At 40.0% G+C, this 22,905-nt stretch overlaps 1 protein-coding gene, 1 non-coding gene and 1 pseudogene across 4 annotated transcripts; 1 reads left to right on the top strand and 2 right to left on the bottom strand.

Annotated features, from left to right (window-relative positions):
* Positions 1-1,476: 1,476 nt before the first annotated feature.
* On the bottom strand, positions 1,477-13,060 carry LOC147323443 (protein phosphatase 1 regulatory subunit 1B-like). Of its 2 annotated transcripts, none has more exons than XM_086303753.1 (6): positions 12,924-13,060; positions 12,644-12,841; positions 5,940-6,023; positions 5,043-5,121; positions 2,815-2,934; positions 1,477-2,708 (listed from the first exon to the last, which is right to left on the bottom strand). In XM_086303753.1, exons 2-6 carry the CDS (start codon positions 12,737-12,739, stop codon positions 2,596-2,598), a joined length of 492 nt encoding a protein of 163 aa, XP_086159879.1. In that variant the 5' UTR covers positions 12,740-12,841; positions 12,924-13,060; the 3' UTR covers positions 1,477-2,595. The 2 variants fall into 2 exon arrangements, with proteins under 2 accessions (XP_086159879.1, XP_086159880.1); XM_086303754.1 differs by having other exon boundaries at positions 5,043-5,118.
* trnal-aag (transfer RNA leucine (anticodon AAG)) lies at positions 3,821-3,902 on the bottom strand. Its single transcript has one exon. It is a non-coding gene; the product is annotated as a tRNA-Leu (tRNA).
* A 649-nt stretch (positions 13,061-13,709) lies between the features above and the next one.
* Positions 13,710-20,788, top strand: LOC147323442 (neurogenic differentiation factor 2 pseudogene; annotated as a pseudogene). Its single transcript, XR_015130740.1, has 3 exons — positions 13,710-13,854; positions 16,273-16,646; positions 18,777-20,788. The product of XR_015130740.1 is annotated as a neurogenic differentiation factor 2 pseudogene (transcript).
* Positions 20,789-22,905: the final 2,117 nt, after the last annotated feature.

Here is a 22,905-nt window from a genome sequence, read left to right as displayed (position 1 = left end):
AAGAAGTGTCATTTTAGTATTTTAAAATGCTGTTTTATCAGCATGAAACGCGGTGGCTTCCTTAAAATAACTCACAGTTAAGAACTGGCGGTCCAACATACAGTAAAGCGTAGTGCTAAGCTTTTGGTTGAGACTGCACTCGATATAGATGAGAACACAAGCTCCCACTGCTTCACTTTTTGGCTGTTCCTGGAATTAAGGACCTTGAGTTTCCTGGAGTTAAGTTGTTTTTAACAACTGCTAATAGCCAAACCATTCTTAACCCATTAGTTATGGTCTGGTCACATCTGTTTTGAAAGAGCTGGCTTCCTTCAGCTTGTTTGTAAGTGATGAACGTTTGAGGAATCAAAGTTCATTCACCCAACTAATTTATTCAGGCAATTTAATTGTAGCACATATTTATTAGGGGCAAAAAATTGCAAGAAAAAGCTTTTCATTCTGGGTTTACACGCTCTCTTCTACTACTGGGGCTCTATGTAGTCGGTACCACTTTTCCTCCCACATCTGGTGACTGTCGAGATTATTTTAGTACAGGAAACTCATTGTCATGCCAACAAACCAGGCTTGGAATATTTGAGCTTTGTGACATGACACGTTATCCTACTGAAAGGAGCCAGATGATGGGTACACTGTGGGTACACAGAAAAGGATGGATATAGTCAAAAACATTATTGAGGCTCTGGCTTTAAACAAGGATTCATTGATACTAAAGTGGCCTGAAGTGTGGCAAGAAATATTACCCATACTATTACACCACCACACCAGCCTGAACCATCAACAGGTTGGATACAGGCTTGTTTACACTAGATTCTGAAAAATCAGTACTCATCAGATCAGACAGCATTTTTCCATGGTGAGCAAATTTTTGCCTCAGTTTCTTGTTCTTAGCCGACAGTAACAGCACAGGTGTGGTCTTCTGCTGCTGTAAACCATCTGATTCAAATTTTAACCTGTTGTGCACTCAGTGATGTTCTTCTGTAAACTTTGTTTGACAACAACAAGGCATTTTCACCCAGAGCTGCAGGTCAGTGAATATTTTCTCTCTTTCAGACCATGACTGTATCCTCTTGAGATGGTTGCATGGGACAGTTCCAGTAGATCAGCAGTTTATGAAATATCCAGATTCACTTATAGTCAACCATCTTTCCTCCTCATTCTGATGCTCAGTTTGAACTTCAGCAGGTCTTCGCGATTATGTCTACATGCCTAAATGTATTTAGTTACTGCATTGTGATTGGCTAGTCAGATATTTGCATTAATAAGCAGTTGAGCAGGTGAACGCAATAAACTGGCAGGTGAGTGTGCACTGATAAAGAACACAAATACTCTTGGTTAAATCCCACAAACATAAAAAAAAAGTTTGAGCTTAAGCTACATATGGCCTAAATATGGTGACATGGTTTGGTTTGAATAAAAATCAAATGAAATATGTCTTTCAAGGAAAAGAAGCATTAGGCATACAAATACACAAACACCAACAGCCTCATAAATGATTTATTATCAACCGGCACGAAACAGTGTTTATGTACAGGGTCATGAATGAACCTTCATATGTGATGTTTCTGAAAATCAGGTAGATTTTATTTCACTATCAAGCTAACATGTGTGGCATCCCAAACATATCATGTCCGCTAATCTCCATGTTACAAAAAAAACAAAAAACCCCAGTTTAAAATATCTAGCCTGAAACAGTTTGCTGCATTATCGTGATTAGTTGGATTAATCTGTTAGGATATAATCTGGTCTACTGTGACTGCGCTGAATTCGTCTGTAATCCTCCGTCTTTTGATTTCTTGACCTTGCAGACAAATGTCTGAAAGACTGAGGAAAGCAAACTTCAGAGATGGACATAACTCTGAAAGCAGTGTCACAGTTTCTGAGCTAAATTCCAGTTGAAACTGGCTATGGTCATCGCACTGCAGTCTGTTACTGTCTGCACTGATACTACGTACAAAATATAATCTTGTGCATTTGTACAACACACACATTAGCTGCAGATGTATCTTCATTACCCACTGTTACATTTGGCATTTGATTTCTTTATGTACTTCTTTTGCTTCTAATCGGACGTGAACTGTAAATTTAGCACCCGTGTCACTTCAGCTCATGCCCCTTTTACATGATGTCAACAAAGCCTATTTAAATTCTAATTCTTCAAACTCAGATGTCTCACAGTATTCCCAGACCTTCAAAGTGAATAAAACAAAACAAAAACAAAACACCTTTTTGAACTAATGAATGCTTTGTGAAAATACGAGAGTTCTTAGCTATTCTTATATTTCTTGTGCAGCGTCCTTGGCTGATTGGAATTTAGCCCTCGTTTCTTTGGCTGACGGCGACACAGTTTCCTTCACAAGTCTCCAGCTAAAGATTTCCTCTGTCAGCTCAATGATATTCTGACCTTCATCATATAATCTCTGTTGTGTTTCTCTTTTTTCTCCACATTCCTCTTTTACACTGTATGTTTCCACAAACCCACAGACCCAATTAATACACACTCATACACATATCCATACACGCATATGTACGGCACACACATGTGCTATGCATATTGATTCATCATAAAACTGTCTCGATCAGGGCTCTCTTCATTTGTCATTCTGCATTTCCTTCCTCTCTTTCTTTGGCATCCTCTTTGTCTTTGTTGCGATGACCTTCTGTCAGACTGTCCAGGAGACCACGCTGATCCCTCTGTGCCTTGCTTTCTTCTTTTAGATCCAACATGAAAAGAAATTTCCAAAGTGTAAATGTCCATACTTGGTATAGTTGCCAGCAAAAATCCAAAAATGGGAAAGCCTATCCTAGCTTACCCACCTGAGGCTTTCTGCTGCCTTTCCTCATCATGTTGCTCCTCTTCTTCCCCTGAAGAGGACTCTGTGTCTACAGACTTCATGTCAAGTGAGGACAAATGGGCCTGTGCCATCTTCTGGACAGCTGAAAATACAAATCAGTTATGATGAATGAAGTTACACTGCAAACATTTTACTAACAAAAATACCAAATTTTCCAATCATCTGTCCATTGTCCTCTAGAGGACAAAGAATAGGTTGATAAAAGAGATTATTGTGTTTGGATTTGTATATCTAGAGTTGTAATGTTACACATCAACTGTGTGCAATGCGTGTGAAATCTAACACTTGCTCTTTACTAATTTTGGCTTTGATTGATTGACTTAACAAATGATATCCCCTTTGCTCTATTACCGCTATAACAGGATCCTTTGGTTATTTTGGTATGAAACTGGGTGAACAGAACCAGCCATGTGGACCTCATTTAGTTGAGCAGGGTGTGTGTTGTAATTCTACTAAGGGGAAGAGGCTGGGTTTTTGGTATTCCAGTGGTATATAGGGAGTCACAGAGTCATTTTGATGACTACCACTGTTTAGTTAATATTTCTGGATGAACTTCCAAAACTAAATCATCTATCAGTTGCCCTAACCTCCCATCTACAATAAGACCTGTACCATGTTTAAATGAAATACCCTCTCTGATTTTTATTGGGTTAGTTGATGAGGAAGAAGATCTGATGATGTTTTGTCTCCAGATGCAGATTCAGACTTTGAAGATCCATTATCCAGTAGTTCATTTGTCCTCCAGTTATTCACTAAGCCAGAGTTTAATGACTTAGTAAGAGATTCGGATATGCCAAAGGACGCACTTGAGTTTTTTGTGTCTATGCTTTTTCTTTTAATAAGAATCATGAAAAGGATCCTAATCGATTCTTTGAAATGTTCTTTAGATAGAAATAGAATAGCCCTTTATTGCAAATGTATGAGAAAATAGAATAGCCCTTGTATGAGAAATTCTGGAAAATGTGCATTGGCAGCAGTGGGATTCGAACCCACGCCCCCGAAGAGACTGGAGCCTTAATCCAGCGCCTTAGACCGCTCGGCCACGCTACCATTGCTGGCTGACCACTGGGTGCAATGTGTTATAAGTACAATGCAGATGAGTGGAGGTTATTCATTGACAGCTCGAAACAGGACCTATAATGTGTCCTAGTGCATGCATGCCAAATGGCTATTATGTCTTGTTAAAAGAAACATATGAAAATTTGCAAAATGTTTTGGAGAAGCAGAGATACAATTAGCACAAATGGACCAAATGTGAAAAAAGGTGACAAAAAAGATTTATTATTTAAACTCAGCATCACTGAATTAGGTCATTTCAACTATTTTCTGCAAAGGTCAGAATTGTTTTTAATTTTTTTTATACGGGTTAGTATAATCATTTTGGAGTTAGGTTTCTAATCGCCTGTCTGGTCATTTATCTAATGATCAATATCCACAGGAAAGGACTATGTCATCTGCATATAGAGACAACAAGTTAATGCCAAGGTGAAGATAAATAATGTTCTATGAAGCAATGAGAATATAACAAACTCATGAAGCTTTTGAGCTATTCAAATAAAGTAAAAATCAATCTTAAAATTTTGTTACATTTTTTTAATGTGGATTTTCAATTTTAAAATATACATGCATGTCTTATGAAAGGAAAATTTTTTTGTTATATAAAATTATAAATGCAAACATCACTCAAATAAAACGAGCAAAACCCAGTTAATATTATGAGTGGCAACTGTCATGTCTGCAGGTGCCAAAGCCACAATTTGCACAAAAAAGAAGACGCATAAAAACGTCTGTTGTATAGATATTTATAACAACAGAGTTGGTTTTTTTGTGTGTATTTAAGTCTGTGTGACTCTGGTTGCATCTGATAGTGTGTGTGCATGTGCCAGCGAGTGGGTGAGACCGTGTTACAGCTGTGCAGCCATTCTATAATCCAGGATGATCCAGAACAGACTCACAGCTGCCACTGCTCCTAATCTTACATGACACACGCATGCACACACACACACTCTCATTGTGGTTGTGGAAATGTGCGTAGTCCAGACAGATAGAGACCACATGGTGGTTGCCACAGCAGAATTAGGTCTCCCAAATTCTTTCATTTGGTGTCATTTGTTATATAAACAAGAAAAACCAGTGTGTGGGTACAAGGGAAAAACACACACAAAATGATTCGAGTCAGGGTTCATTTACCTTTAAGAGATGGCGGCTGGTAGGTTGACATGTGAACCAGTTTGGCTTTCAAAGCTCCATTTTCCCCAAGAACCCACTGCTGAAATAAAAAATGCAAACCAGGGTTTACAGCTAAAAGTGTACGCAACACTTTTTTGTCTTATTGTTGCCTCAAACAAATGATACAATATAAGAAATCTAATAATCGCTCCTTTCCAGTTGCAAGGATTAGAGCAGAAAGGCAGTAATGCACAATGTGAAGGTTTGTCAGCAAAAGTCAATGAAAAGATAAAACAAAACGTAAAAGCACTTTCATACTTGTAACAGGTAATTATGGAGTAAAGCATAAATAAAAATGCCATCACTTATTCACATATTTGTTGCGTTATTAAGTGAAGATGCAGAATTAGTTGTCACTGTAATGTACATAATGTAAATAATCGAATTTGACATTTCCTATGAAAGCTTTTCTGCAGCTGTTTTAGAAACAGCTTGAAAATGTAGAAGCTGGTTTCAAAACAGAAAAAAAAAATTTCATCATCAATAAATCAAAATTTCAAGTTATTATTTCAATTTAATAACTTGGAAATTAAAGTTATTTTTTTAGTCTCTACTTCTTTTCTCAGACGTTTGAGTTGGGAAGAGAAATGTTTGAGATACCTATCTGGAAATTTTGACATAATAACCTGAAATTTTGACTTAAATAGCAAAATGTGGGCTTAATGATAACAAAAAAAAAACTAAAGAGACATTCACAATGCACATAGAAAGTCGAAACACCACATTTCCAATTATTTCAGAGGCCATGATTGCATTGTACTGTGGTCTTTTGGAACTTATGACTACTGTATCGTTGAAATTTGATTCAAACCTTTTACTGCTGGATCTTTAACTTGTATAATTCACATGCATATCTACCTGATGTGGGCTGCTGTCTTCTTCTGGTGATGGTGGGTCCGTCAATCTGAACAGCGTGGCAGGTGTCGGCCTCCGACGACGAATCTGCAGAAGAGAGAGATACAAGAGGTTTTTTTCTTTAGGGCTTCACTGCTTCAATAATCAGCATTCATTTATTCTAAACTGTGGTTTATGGCATGTATGCAGAGGACTTGTTCTTTGAAAGTTAGATGCATTAAAAAAATAAATGCATATCATTATGCAACAACATTCAAGAGACTGTCCAGCTTGTTTGTGAATGAGGATTACGTTTTATGATAGAAGGCAGAAGGATTATTTAAATTATAAATAAATCTAAATAAGGATTATTTAAATTTATTTCCTTTTCTGCTACAAGTTCCTATCGCTTGGATGAAATCACAGTTCTTTTGTAACATGTTTACAGTATGTCTCCATCATACAAAGCAGCCGGTACTTCTTCATCTCCTTGTCTTATATGTGTGAAGCAGGGAGAGTCAAAGTAACCACAAAACACACAAAACATTAAATATACACCCAACTGCCAAATTGTTAGGCACACCTGTTCAACTGCTAGTTAATGCAAATATTTAATCAGCCAATCACATGACAGTGCATTTATGCATAAAAACATACGGAAATAAAGTTCAAGCCTTTCTTTACATTTCTTGAAGAAAGATGATTTAAGTAACTAGAGTTAAGTTTAACTAGAGTTTACAGAGACTATGAAAAGAAAATATGCCTTGTTAATGTCAGAGGTCAGAGTGGAATAGTCAGACTGCTTTGAGCTGAAAGGAATGCAGCAGTAACTCAAATGAAAACTTGCTACAACCAAGGCAGCATTGAAGAGCAGAAGAAGAACATGTTGAACCTTGAAGCAGATTGGCTGCAGCAGCAGACCACACCAGGTGCCACTCCTGTCAGCTAAGAGCAGGAAACTGAGGCTACAGTTTGCACAGGCTCAACAAAATTGGACAACAGGAGTTTGGAAAAATGTAGCCTGATCTGGTCAGCCTTAATTTTAGCAGCAGCAACATTTTTTCTTTTCTAAGTTTACCTTTTTGTGTTTGAGTCCTGCATTTGGGCCCACTTCCTACCTGCCACAGCAGTCATGACACTGCTGGAGTGTAATGGTGTGGGAATATTTTCTTGGCGCACTTTGGGCACCTTAGTACCAACTGAGTATTGTTCAAACGCCACCGCCTCTGTGTTGTTGCTGAGTGTGTCTGTCCCTTTATGACCACATGTATTTTCCAGCACCTTGTAGGGTCTATTCAATGAAAAATGAAGGCATTTCTGAAGGTATAAGAGGGCCCAACTCAGTACTAGCAAGTGTCCGATGAGTGTTTATCTACAGCATATCCCGACCTGTCACATTCCTCTGATAGTTGGGCATTACAAAACTAAGCCTGTCAGTAATATGACTTGTAAATGAACTCTCTAACTTTTAATTTGGTTCAAAAAGATGCAATTTGAGGCCACGGGGCAAAATTTTGCTGTATTCGTCACCTCCTGTGACACGTGAATACATTGTATTAGTAATGCTCTTGTATTCTTGGACCTTCAGTTTATATTTTACTTTCCCATAACATTTCAAAGTGAAATAATGTACTTTTTCATGCACTATTTCTGGATAGTTTTCAGATTAAGATTTTAAAGCAGAGTTGTTAAGGTCATTTCCAGGTTTCAAAGTTCCAAAAGCAAAATACATAACACCTGGGTAAATAAATTACTGATTGAAAATACCATATTTACAAATCTGCTCCACACTAAATAAAGTAGGCACAATTAAGAATTTATTTTATAGAAACAGCAAAAATCCAATAATATAACACTGTTAGGATCCTTATTGTGTCCTTTCATAGAATTTTTACTTGTAATTAGATTGATTACATTTTCTCACCATTATTTTTATAACTTGTTATTTATGGAAAACACACACTATACTCATCGCCGGCTCTATTTTGTGATGTGTGATGGTGATAACATTGTTATGAGATACAAGTGGCTGCCAAGCCAATCACAGCGAAGAGTGTAGGCATTGAAATGTGTGGGCAGCTTTCACTCTGGAGTAACTCTCACAGCTTCTGCTTCCCTTTGTGCACTGCATTCATCCATATTCATGAGTCACACACTAGAATTAAATATGCAGCCCCTTTTTTTGGGGGGGGGCATCCTATTAGAGGTTAAAGATGTGTTAACATGAAAATATGAGTGTGGCAATCCAATAAACACACAAAACATGTGCACACAGCACTCAGGAGGGGAAAAAAGGCATGTGGGGCCAAAGGACCAAACCACATTTGGAGCACCTGTCTGAGAGCCTCTTCAGACATAGTGGCCTATGTTTTGTTAACACTGTAGTTGGAAGGTCAAGCACCTGCAGGGAACATATTTTATTTTCATCAGATCCTTGTTGTGCATGTCTGAAATTCCTGTAAATACCACTGATTGCTCAGTGTGGCTGCAGTGGACGTTTGATTTCACTGGAAACAAATTAATGTTTCATAGTTCCTCCTCACATGCTGGGCTTATTGTGTTTGTTATTTTAGAATAATAAATCATTTTAACATTGTATTTTATAATATGGACCTTATTATTTAGGTGATATTCTATTCTTCAGGTTTTTAAAAACTGTATTACCCAAAGCGTTTTTTGAAAATGCATTTTATTGGTCCAATAATGTCTTAAACCAGTGAGGTCCAAGTTATCATGTTATCATTGATGATAAGAAGTAACCTTAACCCTAAAAAATGCAAAGTTTGTTTTTGACATCAGCTGTTGGTTTTATGATATTTATCTTTTATCCCCTGATTGCTTTTTGAGACTTCTGAGGCGACTTTTCAGGGGACAAAGTCCCTCTGACATGTTCTGATAGCATAGGGTTAAGGCTGAGGATTAGGATACTGATAGAGGGACAATAAAGATAGCAACACACAAAACTGAGTGAGGGGTCTGACAAAAATTTGGAAAACAAAAAGCAGAAGGAGAGTTCTTTAAAGAAGTTTGGGCTATTGTTTAAAACATAACAGAAACCTCTCTAAATGAATTATGTCTAACATTTCCTTTTAATAGCTAACTCTTTACTCTGTACTTATCAATATCCAGAAAAGGTCAACTTATTGATCATATTTTTCAATCCACTTAGAAATTTAATGTGTTTTAAATGTTACTGGAACTCGTTGATCGATGCTTTGGGGTTATAAGAAGCCTTTTTCTGTTGCCGCTACCATCAAAACACAGACACGTCTAGAAAGGCAAATTTAAGCAGCAGCATGGGTTCTAAGTTTAGTGGTCATGTAGTAAATCATTAATCCCACACCCCATTTTTTTTGTAGGTCAGATGACCTTTAGTTGCATAACATTCAACTCCAATGCGTCATACTGGATGTTTAAATGAACAATGACAACACTGAGTGGGGGGTAGTGACCTAAAAAGCCTTTTACGCAAAAATAACTTCTGTGCTTAATGATTAAATGCATGCACTAAAAGTATAAAACTGTGTACACAAAACACTTTTCAGGGAATAATCCTTTGCAGAACTTGATTTGACCACAACACGACTCATGACTTCGGACTTTTGACCTGGTTTTTTTTGTGTAGCGTTGGCCTGGATAGTGGAGAACAGGAGCTGAACCCACACAAATGAAAGAAAACACAATTAATGCACTTGAAAATAGAAACTTCCCATTGGAAGACTGGAACTGTCTTGTTTATTTTATTCTCCTGCTACCACCTCCCTTTGTCAGCTACAGTCACTTCATCTAGGTCTGAAGATTTACCAATATTAAGACCAATATTAAGCCATCAGCCCACTCTGTAAATAGCATTAATGATTAACAGGGGTGCGTATGCTGGGTTTGTAAGAACAAGACCCTATTAGACTTTAGAGCTTTTTATTTGTGCTCTTGGCAGGAGCTGCCCTCGCCCTTGATTCATTCCTCAGTCATCCACAGCTAATCTCTTTCTTTTTAATCAGTCATCTCCTTGGCTGATGATTTTCCTCCTTTTGCGTGTCTTGTTCGGCTTCTGTCAGCTATCTTTGTCTCTTTTCTTCTGCCGTTTTTCCCTTTCCAGCTCAATGTGTTCCGTTTATTCCTGCCTTTATTTTGATTTATTCTAGATGTTTCAGTCGCTATCGACGGGCGGCATTTCTCAAGGACCACAAAAGGACAAGAAACTCTTGATGAGACCTCACAAGACAGTAAGAGAAGGTGGCTAAAACCTCAGTAAACCAAAATCTCAAGGACAGAAAAGAAAAAATACACTTCAGCACTGCTCCTGCAGCTCTCCACTTGTTTTTTGAAACAAATTCCACCACTGGACGGAAACAGAAGTATTACAAGACAGATCCTATTAACTAGTCATGCTGTTGCACTCACACATGCATACAGTAGAGGCTCAAGACTGTTTGGTGGCAGCTCATCTACTTGTCATAGTAGAAAGATTTAGGTAAGCAAGCTGATATTGTCCATAACATGAATTAGCATGTTGTGTGAGCTCTGATGTGCTCTGTTGGCACACTGGAAGAGCTGTTAATGATGCCAAAATATCATGTGACTTTGTGCATGTGTAGCTCAGGTGTAACTTATAATCAAAACGCTTTTAAAATCAAAGTAAGCACAATTTATTTTTAAGTATTAAAAAAATCAGCTCTGACTGCCTATTATGCTCTTGCAATTTTGGATTTTAAGTTATTACTCTCTCCTCTTTCACTCATGGGACCTTAAAAAAAACTGTCAAAATAACTGCCTGAGTCATTACTAGGATCGCTGCCAGGGTACAAGACTTCCTTACAGAGGAAATTTGCTGAATATAAGTCATTGCTGAGGTCTGGCCTCACAGGATTTGAATCTCCTCTTTTTCTACTTGTTGTTGTGTCACTTTTACTGTATGTATGAATTTGAAATCACTTCCTTTTATGTGTGTGTACACTGATGCCGAAGACGGTCATTTCTAGTTTAGCTTTTTAAAAAGTGATCAAGAAATTCAGCCGATGAGGTGCTATCAAGGTCTTTCGAGCTAGGAACCCATTCCCAGAAGGACTTGCTACATGTTGGATTAAGTTATCGATGAGAGTTGTGGTTTTAAGCATTCCTACAAGTCTCATTCCACATGATATGACCACAGGGCATTTTTGGTCAGTTAGAAAGAAGAAATTCGAAGATTATGATACAGTTTTCCAAAACTATAGATCACAAAGCTCTTTTTGCAGGTGAATATTTATCTCCTCAGACTGTTTCCTTGTATCTCTGTGTGTGCAGGACTTCCTTAGTTTGATCCCGTCCCTCTTATTTTCATCAACAGATGCCTGAGGATTATTATTTTGTGCACACTGTTCCAGCAGACTTATGGTCACTTTGGTGACGTGATGGCTTCAGAAACACAGAAAATGAAGCCCTGTAACCTTACTCCTACTTTGAAGGAAATGTGCTTCTTCAGGGTCCTCCTGATATATAATGTCTCTGGCTTCTTGCAGTCTTATTTAATCAGTGGAGGAAGATTGCCATAATCTTACTAAGATCTGAGCTGATAAAACTGCCAGAGCATCTTATAGACAAAACGAGTGAAGAAGTGAACAAGTCTATCAAGTAGAGTATAGCAACTGATTAGCATCAGACTGTATTTAAATTAAAATATCACTCAGAATTGTGCCATCATTGTGCATGGGCTTGCTTAGAAAAGCAAATAAATGATCCCTTCTGTACTGGACAGGGTATGAATCAAGCAAACAGAAAACCCAGAGACCAAGAGTGGGCTGTAAACAGCAGATGCAGCAGAAAATATCTGCCCAGAACTTATTGATTTATTAGGCTGAAACAAGCTTTCCAAACAGATGCCATTTGAAATTTTCCAAATCTCCTACTTGGAAAAAAAAAGAACATTTCTTACTCTGCACCTGGTCTCCAGTGAAACTTCCCTTAAGGGAGCGACTGAAGAAATGAACATCTCCTGCACAAGGAATGGATAAGCCTGTCATTTGCTGCTTTTTGTGTCCAAATATTACCTCATTGGCAACTTTGTGACCTTTATGGGCTCTTGTCTTTAACACCACCAATAACATATGCACATCTCTGCTCATACTGTACAGCATAATACCTTCCCTCTTCACCCTGCCCTGCACTGTTTGCATTGACCAGCGCTCGCTTTGGGATGATTCAGCATAAGCAACAGATAACGGATCTGACTTTACATAATATGCTCACCACCTCCACGAGCGTATGAGTAATACCTTCTACATTTTGCTTCTTGTGTGTGGTAAAGGATTTATTACTCAGGCGCAACTAATTTTTAATGCCACAAATAGTCCTTTATCCCTCACCTCCTCCTCCTCCTCTTCCTCCTCCATTCGGATGGAAGGGCAAAGAAATCTCATCAACTTTAAGGACTCCAAAAAAAATCTGTAGCTGCAGAGCTCTGCTTAATTCCAGCACTGCCCATACCCTGCTGCCCACAGAGTAACATACAAACATCAAAACACAGTTTTGCAAAGTCTTGCAGTCTGTCAGCCTCCGTGTTAAGCACTGATGCCCCTGAAGAAGCATTAATGATGGAACTGCAGGCGAGCACGTTTTAGATATTTACTTTTAAAATGTACAGATGCAGTTACCCAGCCTGAGCTTAACAATCCTTCCACACACACACTCATCTCCACAACCACTGTCATCATCCGTGTAGGCTACAGCCACACTCCCTCAGATCTCACCATCTCCACCTGTCGCGGGTCCAGCTGGGTGGGCACGGAGGAAGGCACGGAAAATTGGATCTTCCTCCTCGCATCCGCGTCTGCCTCTCGGTCCATCACCTCCGTCTCTGCGGGGAACAGCACCAGCAGCAGCAGCAGCAGCAGCAGCAGCAGCAGCAACGAGTCCCGCCTGTCACCTCCGCAGCCGAGCGCACAAACCTAGAGTCCAGAGGAGGTCAGCTTCAGTGGAACCGCCTGTGGAAAAACTGCAGTAAAGTGCTTATACTTGACAAAAACTCGCCGTCAGTGAGTAAACAGCGGCATCTCTCTCTGTCCCGGCGATCCTCTGGTCTCTGGAGTTCCGTTTAACAGCAGCGATCAGCTCCTCTTCCCCGCCTCCCCGCCAGTCTCCCCTCCCCTTCCTCTCACACTTTGTCCGCTGACCTTAATGCGTGAGGAGGAAAGAAGAGCAGTGAAGGTTTTGTTGCCTTTACTGGAGCCGCAAACTTTGCGCATTTGCATTTTAAAGTTGTCCGATAAAGAAATCTACCCGAATGAAGGGGAAATTGAAGAAAAAAAGCGAGGAAGTTACACAACTTCAAAGAATTTCACAAACTGATAAACAACTAAAGTCAGCATCGAGTCATAGTGAACTAAAAGAAACGAATTTTAAGATATTAGGAAGATGCCACTCACTGCTATCTTAGCAAAAATGTGCCGAATCCTGGTTGGGAAGAAATAGATTTTTTAATTTTAATTAATTAACGAAGTAATTAATTTTAGGTAGGCACTTAAGGTCGTATTTTATTGCACTGACGTTGAGTGCAAATTTGCGTGCTCACTTTGAGGACGATCAACAAACTGGAAATATAAATAAATAAAGATCTAATCGCTCCCCCTCTTCCAGAGGCAAAAGTATTAACCTCTGCTTTCGCCGGTGCCCACCTTGGCTTTACCATATGCACAGCGAATATCTGCGAGGCACTCAGTTGCCATGACAACAGCTTTTCTTCTTAGAGAGCTGGCAGTGCAGGAAGTGTGTTGGAGTGTGTGCTTCGGCATAAGTTCGAGGAGAGGCAGGGCAAGAGAGGACAAATGCAACACAATCAGCGGCCAAGCTGTCACGAACTGTCATTTATTTGTACGTGGGATCCCCCCGAGCATGTAGGCTGTTTCAGGCGGAAGTGTCCTATTTTTCATGTGTCATGCAATTCGTAAAGAAGTGGAAAAAGGTAAACTTTCACCCAAATCATTATGTTTTCCTAAAAGTCAAACAACAGGCAGGTGACTAAATATAACCAAAAGGAGATTGAAAAACAAACTTTTCTAAAGGCTTTCTCCTTGTGGTGTATATTGTGTGTATATTGGAAAACGAACCAGATGCCCCTGTAAGCAGAGGGCCCCATGGTTGATCCCACTTGCCACAAGCCCAAGGGTTCAACCTCTACTGAAGTACTGGACTTGAGAAAAGCTCTGGACATCTGCCAGCTTCAAGAAGAGTTGCTAATGACAGCAAACTCAGGCCTGCTGGGCGAGGTCTGCAGATAAAAGAGCTCGCCACCTTGGACATTTTAAAAGAGCCCATCTGTGGCTCAGCTCCGTTTCAGTTCGTCTGTCGTCCTTGAAAACATAATGTATGTTTGCGAGCACTTTCAACAACACGTGACACCAAGCAACACTGGGATGACAAGTCAGCACCATCTTATGGCCAAAAGTAAAGAAATCACTTCACTGAGGGGAGGTTTGAATGCAAGTAAATATATGATAGTCCAAACTCACGACACAGCACAAAAATGAGCAGAGCTGAAGGTGAAATATTTATAAGATTATTGTGTTATTATAAATGTAATGTAGAATCCACAACAGATCATATATGTGAGCGTTCCTGTGTGGCACTGTGTAGTTACTGAAACCACCAGAAGGTGGCGACAACTGCTAAGAAAAAGCAGCCATTTCTAATTTCTTATGACTGACGTTTGCACAGAGCGATATTTAAATTTTTACATTTATAGTTCAAAGTATTGAAATAACAAGAATATTTATTTGCAATATTTAAAAATATGAATATTTCAATATATTTCACAAAACCTCAAAGCAATAAAACATGATGCAAATATCCACAGATTTACTTCTGCTGAAGAAGGTAAATATTTGGCTGTGTTTATTTACAACACACTCTAAATTAAAAACGTCGTTCCATCCTCTTTTGGAAAAGCTGAAAATGCGTAATTTTATTATATTTTACCGAGGACGTCGTGTATTTGCTTTCTATTTCCAGCAGGTGTCACCCACACATAACTGTGGAAAGAGTAGTCACTGAGAATTTCAGTGATATGTGAACCGAGCCGTAAAATATAGATGTTTATAAGATTGATAGAACCAAAGGCTTGGCAGTTCAGGACATATGAGGCCAAATTAACTTTAAAGCTTCTCCTAATCTCTTCATTTTCCTCTTTAAATATAATAACTCAAGGCAGATATAGAATAAACAATACTATACAATACTCTTCTCCAGGTTTTAAACCTTTTCAATCACAGCGGAGGGGAAAATGCATTTATTTGTTCATTTAGTTCTTACTTTTAATCTGAGCTGTGACATGACGCCTTTGGTGACTCCTAAAACCGAGAATCTCGAACTCTCCTTTTGCCTGAAGGATAATGTAATGATATGATGATATGCATGACGTGTCTTCATTATTTAAATGTCCATTTGATGTAAGTGTATGTTTGGCATTTAATAGTGAAAGAAAAATAGCATGAAATTCTTCTTATTGGGTTTGAGCTTTTGTTATTAACCCAAAGGACTCCTGAAAATGGCACATAATATCTCTCATTAACCTCCATTCACATTTGTGCCCGTGTATGACTTTTATCAGAGATTTAAATGTGTGAAACAATAAAAAATAAAAATACTTGTCTGTCAGGCACTTTGGTTTTTCCACTGAGAATGCACAAATTACACAGCGGTCAGTCGAGTGAGGCTCAATAGCATGATGATGATGATGATGCTGATAAGCCTCCCCACCACCCACCCCGCCTTTCGTTCTTGCTTCTCTCTACCTCTTGCCTTGCCCCATCTTCTGGCCCCTCTCTGCAATCTGTGCCTTCGCCACCTTTGGCGTCAGTCCGGCCGCTGGCACCTGTGCCAGTCCTGGCAACCCAAACCAAGACGCCTTGCTAAGCTCAGTTCAACTGATTCGTTTAGGCAATTGCACTCTGACTCTGATCTGTATGAACGGCAACTTACTCATCCCAGACCTTTGTGTGGGGTGTGGGCACGCTGGTTTGCTCAAGTTTCTGTTGATGGAATCGGGGATGAGTTCAGTTGCTGTTTGTTTTTTTGGGCCAATATACTGTTTCACTGAAATACTTCCAAAATGTTCCCATATGTGGATGATTTCCATCATCATGATTTTCTTATCCTACACAGCTCATTTTAGATCTCCGCGCTGGGGATATTTGTTGTGGCGTAGCCAACTATATGAATGCTATTACATGTATATTACAATTAATGCTATAAGGGGATTTTCCTACATCTTCTATACGAGATTAACCCAATTTTCCCCAAAGATGGAGGTTAAGAGAAGCAGCCTGAATCCTACGTTTCTTTTTTTTGTGCCATCCTCTCCTTATTCCATTTTCTCTTTCAGCTCAGTGACAGATGGCGAGTCCCTCTCCCCCAGGGGAAGCCAGTCTCTGTGAATGCGGCCGCATGTCAATCACCGGCTCTCATGTGATGGCTCTTGCCAATGACGTGCCAGCCATATGGGCCTGGCATCAGAGCTGGTATGTAACCCACCCAGTCCTGCCTCTGAGGTGCCACACGGCTCCCTCCTCGCGTTTGGGCTGAGGATAGCAGCAGTAGACAGAGCAGGGTGGCAGGAGAGGAGAGAGAGGTGTGAGAGCAGAACGCAGCGCCTCGCTCGCACAAGCATCCGTGCAGGGCGTGTGGATGTGATGCCCACCCGGAGAGAGATGGTGTAAACAAACCCGCTTTGCCCCGTCACTGAGCTCCACCACGGAGGTAGGTTGCACAATTCTAGTCAGTAGACTATCAGATAATGATCCAGATTTGTTTTTGTCTTTGTGCTGATGTCTCTTACAGCCACGGTTAGGGGAGGGTAATTTGGGTTTCGATGCCAGATTGAGATAATGTAATGCTTTAAACCTGTTTTGGAAGAAGGGTGCAGTTTTCCTGGCTTTTTTTGATCATTGTATCGCAAGCGATATGATCAGATTGGGCTTGTAATCTTTTTTTTAAGGCTTTTTCATTTTTGTTATATATATATATATTAATGTTTTTATTATCGGAGGACATCGATCATGCTGTGTTTCATAGATTTCGTTTAAATAAATCCACACTGACCCTCAAGAGATAGGTTCTACTTGTCACTTTTGGCATTCATAATTTGCATTTTATTGTCTTAGAAAATGAGCAGCATGTGTGTGTGCGTGTGTGTGTGTGTGTGTGTGTGTGTGTGTGTGTGTGCGCGTGTGTGCGTGTGTGTGTGTTTGTGTGTGCTCTTGCATGATTCACGTCAGAGCACTGTGGGGGTAGTATTCTCCACAGAGATACATAGGCTAATTGACAAGGTATTGGTAGGCATTAATTACATTGTGCTTACAAGATTAGATAAAAAATACGCCCTTGGACACCAAACGCACAGCTGAGCTCAGGGTAGTGAGAACCTGAGGAGATCTGTGGATGTGGCAGCTTTTATAATATCTTTACATTTAATTTTAGCACAGAACATGTCTATTTAACCCGTGTCGTCGGTGAATGTGGTGACATGAATTCGGAGAGGATTTACATTTTGACTAAGTTGGTTTCAGAAGAAATAAATAAATAAATTATGAGGAGAAATTTAATTAAAAGCTAGATTTGTGTAACTTAAAAAGAGCTTTGATCGGGCTGGAATCTCTGACGGAAAAGAAAGGTATTGATAGAATTATTTAAAAAAAACAAACAGTCAAGGTCAGTATGAAAACATACTCTAATTTTCGCTCACAAATCTATGATTTATTTATTTATTAAGTCCAGACAAACTAAAGTCCTCAGATGAGGATTTATCTGTAGCCTGCGTGATCTGCGAAGGTGTGCCAAACAGGGTTCATGAACCCGCAGAGAGTTTACTGAGGTTCTGGTGCATTTCATTTTTACACTATCTGGATGTTATAAGTTAAACGCATATATCTAATTTTTTTTCACGATTAAGATTAAAAAAATAGAAAAAGGTGTATTTTAAAAATGTAATTTTTAACAAAAATCTGTTTGCTCCCTTGGTCCTGTGTGCGGCCTGTGTGTAATGGAATTCCTCCAAGTTGGTAATTTATTGGACAGAGGAGGGACCCGCACCCCAGTGAGCCCCTTGGGGATTCAGCAGAAGCAGGCCAGTCTGCGCCGTGCTGCTGGAGGGAACAGATCGAAGCACATGCTGAGGCCGAACAGTGGCCTACACGGTTACTTGCCTGAAGAATAAACCAAATGCATCTGATTTTCTTAAAAAAAAGATAGTACTAAATTATAAAGTTTTTATTAAGAGAATCTCCCATAAATATGTTTTTGCTATAATTTTTTTTTAAAGGTGGAAACATTAAGTTTTCGTGACGAGCAATTTTATACGGCCAATTTGGTTAAGCACAATGTGAAACTAAATTGATTCAAATTGAAATAAATATTAAATGTATGCATTTATTTTTTTACACAAAAGATGACAGTTTTTTTTTTGTTTAGCAATTGAACAATATTTCATGGCATATAGATAACCTGTCTTGTAGAATTTTGAACCCTAGGTGATGGGATAATTTTACAAACTGTCATAGCTCTATAGCTCTAGGTTGTCTCTTTTTCAAACAAAGATGTAACCCACTGTGGAACAGCTGGGATACCCTGCTTGGTGGATTTCAGTCTGAAGAAGCCTTGACGTTCAACGCAAAACTCGGTGATATAAGCCACAGGGCACTCTCACTGCTTATAAAATAATTAGCGAATAATAACTGTTTTTTTTTTTGTTTCTTTCTTAAGATTAGGGACGTCTAGAAGCTACGACCCTATGAGGGCTCACCGGAGATTTTTTTGCAATGCATGCTTGTTGGTGCGTAAAAAGCAGGGCGCCCAACAGCCAGGCTGAAGCGCTGTTTGTCTGTCTTGCAGGTTGCATGCCACAATGTTGAGCCGTCTGTTCAGCGAGGTGCTGCCAGACGTCCAGAGGCTCGCAGCCGACTGGGTGGAGGACAATGAGGTCGAGGACTCCAAAGCCAAGGAAGATGACCACGAGCCCTGCCACCTCGAGGAGGACGAGCTGGACGAGCCACTGGAAGGCAGCAGTCGAGCTGAGTCTGAGATGGCCGGCGACGATGATGAGGACGAGGAGGCCGAGGAAGAGGAGTGTGGGGATGAGAACAGCGGGGACAAACCCAAGAAGCGCGGCCCAAAGAAACGTAAGATGACGGCGGCTCGCGTGGAGCGCTCCAAGATGCGTCGGGTAAAGGCAAACGCTCGGGAGCGCATGCGCATGCACGACTTGAATTCCGCGCTGGACAACCTGCGCAAGGTGGTGCCCTGCTATTCAAAAACCCAAAAACTCTCCAAGATCGAGACTCTGAGGCTGGCCAAGAATTACATATTAGCCCTCGGGGAGATTTTACGCAACGGAAAGCGTCCAGATGTGGTGACCTACGTGCAGATGTTGTGCAAAGGCCTGTCCCAGCCCACCACCAATCTGGTGGCAGGCTGCCTGCAGCTCAACACCAGGAACTTCCTAACTGAACAGTGTTCAGACGGAGCCCGATTCCACATGCCGAGTTCTCCTTTCTCGGTCCATCCCTACTCGTACCGGTGTTCGCGCATCTCCAGCCCTCATTACCAGCCCGGAACCGGTGCTCTCAACTTGCGAAGCCACTCCTACGGCTCTGGATACGAGGCCGTGTACCCGCCTGGAGGCACGTCCCCTGACTACAGCAGCCCGGACTACGAAGGCCAGCACAGCCCTCCCGTGTGCCTGAACGGCGGACTCTCCGGGAGGCAGCAGGAGTCCTCTGAGACTGACAGGAACTATCATTACTCTGTGCACTACTCTGGACTGACCACTTCTCGACCCAGCCACAGCATACCCTTTGGGCCTTCGGGTACGCGCAGTGGTGGTGCGCACTCAGAAAACATTCCACCATTCCACGACGTACACTTGCACCACGACAGGGCGCCCCCATACGAGGATCTCAATGCCTTTTTCCACAATTGATTCCATACTACGGTCCAATCAGGCTTATTGACATTCTAATGACAATCCTATAATGTTTAATATTGTTTGGGAAGCAAGAAGAGTCTCTAAAGGGAGGTGATGGAGGTGGCAGAAAGAGTCTTTTGATTATCTTCTGTATTCTACTGATGTCATCCCTATACTGTTGTACATCATATCAAAGTGTGTCCAGTATTATCCTGTATGCAGAATGAGTGCAACTGACATAAACAATGTATAGGCCAACATGAAACATGTTATGACTCAAACGACTTAAAATAAAAAAGTGTTTTCTAATCGTCTGAAATGAGCGAACAAATCTTCTTTCTTTACTAGGGGAGCTTTCATTCAGTTACTGCAATATATCATGAAAATAATTCATAAAAAAAGGTTCCTTGAAAATAAAAAAAAAATAAAAAAAAATAGCACTTAACGGTTGTAACTCAGTAATATTTTTTAATATAACTAGGTGCAAATTTTCCCTGTGGTCAGCCAACCCTGTAAACAACACATTAAAGTCGCTTTTCGCAGAATACACAGGTCCTACAGCTCACTCGCTCTCAGGGCAGTGAAAGATTTACAGTAGACAGATTAGAGCAGCAGGCTAAAAGCCTTTTATCTCAGCTCAATGGCAATGTGTAGTTGATCTCTGCTTTATAAATTAAGAATTTATGTACGTTGCTAGACAACAGCTTATTAGAATCAAACGCAGAAAGGAAAATCATTAAATTTTGGAGTGAAGCCTGTGACCCTGGCTTTTAGGTCCCAAAATATCCAACGAACAAAAACATTTTGAACACAGCTGATAGTTAGAAAATCTGGACTGCTGAAGGCGTGGGTTAATTAGGTTAACAACCACTTGTAACAGCCTCTACGCATGCGCACTGTAAAGTAAAGGCTACGATAAACAGGTATAGAAATCAAACAAACCTGTTACACAAACTGAAACAGCACTTTGAGTAAAAAGAAAAAGAAACAAGAATAAATTGGGCTGTATTTCACTGTGCCATAATGTGTACTCATTAAAGGCACATTCTCCTGCCTTCCTAGCAGGATGCATCCTTGAACTTTGAAGAGGCCTGGAACAGAATTATCATCCATAAGGAGTGATGTACCCTGCTAAATGGCAAGTATGTAATGCTAAATCTGAGGCCAATTCTTTGAGGCGATATGTAACCCAGCCACAGGGGAGGGGGGCACAAGCCAGTGTAATCCTAGTGCGGCTCTCAAGCCCAGAAAACGGGGAGAGTTGCGCTAGGAAAAGACGTCGTTGCCAAATCAAATATGCGGATAATATACTTGAGATGTGTTGCTTTTTAAACACATTTTATTTTATTTTATTTTTAGCAGTTCACACGGCAACCTTAAGGAAACCCTCAAGTGTTTAGCGATAAAATCGTGCCACATCTTTTTTGGCTTCCATCTTTTTATTTTGTGGGTTGCGTTTTTTCCTCCTTATTCTTCTTTTTTTAAACTCCACGGTTTTAAATTCACAACAATGGAATGTAAGGGATCCGTTCAAGATGGATATAGTTTAAAGGCCCCTGAATACAGAGCGTAGGAGGAAGAACAAGTGGTCTGCAGAAACTGAGCGCCTGGCATTCAGATTAGCGATTCTCTTTTCCAGCACACCGCGCATGGATCTGGGCCCTGTCACGCCACCGTGGTTTGATTCTCAGGTGAGTGTATTTGTCCAACAGCTTAAATAATAGAATGACCTTATTAAAGATTCACAACACTTACTTAATGCAAAACAATAATATTAATATTAACACTGACCACAAATAAGTTATTGGTAAAGTTTTTAATGCTCGCTTTAAACCACGTTTGAGCGAATAGTTCACAGTTTAATCATGTGTGGTCGAGATCGTATTTTTGGTGATTTCTCATATCACTGGAGAAAGCAGCCACCATCTTTGGACCAGTGCCCTGGGTCCCATATGTTGCTCTGGACATCCAGGGGAAATCAGTACCGGGCACCGCAGGGTGGAAACGGTCCCATCCAAGCACTAACACAAGCAAAAAAGAAAAAAAAATGTCAGCAAAAATGTACGTAAAAAAAGATTTGCACTGCAAAAACATCGATTCGGTGCTGTAAGAATTTCATTTTTGCATTTTAATTTAATTACATTTTACCATAAAGAAAAGCCCATCTGACGTCCTAAAACGGTGAAAGAGATGTGCAGGTGCAAAATCAGGTGAGTCAGTGGCCCGTTCCCCTGAAGATCAAGTCCGTGCCAGAATAGACATGCACACACACCTGCACGCGTAAAGTCCAAACCACCAACATAAATGATACATAGTAGTAACATATATCCTGTATAAATACAGAAAATGCACAGTTTTGAAAGGTTTTGGCAGGGCCGCAGTTTTGGTGATCGTGGAAGGGCAGACAAGCAAACATGGGTTAAAAGGCCATTTTTGGTCGGAGAAAGTTCTCAGATGACGAGCTTGATGTCTTTTAGGAATTTAAATGATTAATTTATTGTAATTTATTTTACTTTAATGTTTACTAAACGGATCTAACCCTTAAACAAAATTGTATTTATTCATTTATTTATTTCTACTTTTGAAGGGAAAATCGCGCAGTTTTGTATTATGCGTGCGCTCAACTATAAACTAACTTAACCTAAACATGGTTAAAAGCATTTGCACGCTAAGAAATATTTGATATCAAAGTGATTTTAAAAAATCGTAATTTGGGGTTTGCATCTTTTCTTTTGCATCCGGCGTTTAATATTTATTATGTGGTGCTGCCCACGAGTGCGTAAAAAAACCGCAAAAACAATTTCCAGAAAACAATTTTGATTAATTCAAGTAACGAAAAGCTTCTTAATTTGGGAAACTCTTAGATTATATATTAATTAGCCAGCATTAGAAAGAAAAGGAAACCTCTATGTCCCTTGAACGCTTGTATCCTACAAGTGGCTGCATGCCTGAAAGCGAGTGTGGCCACACGGACGTATATTTTTAATGTTTTGCATTAGATAAAATTAGGTTGCGTAAAACAATCTTGGGGGGAAAAGTGATCACCACCTGATATTT

This window comes from Aulonocara sp. 'chitande type north' Nkhata Bay, linkage group LG8 (assembly GCF_057382095.1).
Source record: "Aulonocara sp. 'chitande type north' Nkhata Bay isolate Kocher_YH1m ecotype deep benthic linkage group LG8, A_spYH_male_GT1.1, whole genome shotgun sequence".
NCBI lineage: Eukaryota > Metazoa > Chordata > Actinopteri > Cichliformes > Cichlidae > Aulonocara > Aulonocara sp. 'chitande type north' Nkhata Bay.
Note: the sequence above shows the minus strand (reverse complement) of the source record. Positions and strands in the feature narration are given on the sequence as shown.

Coding starts and splice junctions, on each gene's coding strand:
- LOC147323443 (XM_086303753.1), bottom strand. CDS start 12,739: ATGGACCGAGAGGCAGACGCGGATGCGAGGAGGAAGATCCAATTTTCC. Junction 2,935..5,042: donor CCAGCCGCCATCTCTTAAAG/GTAAATGAACCC, acceptor TTGTATTTTCAG/CTGTCCAGAAGATGGCACAG. Junction 2,709..2,814: donor AAGGCAGCAGAAAGCCTCAG/GTGGGTAAGCTA, acceptor TGGATCTAAAAG/AAGAAAGCAAGGCACAGAGG.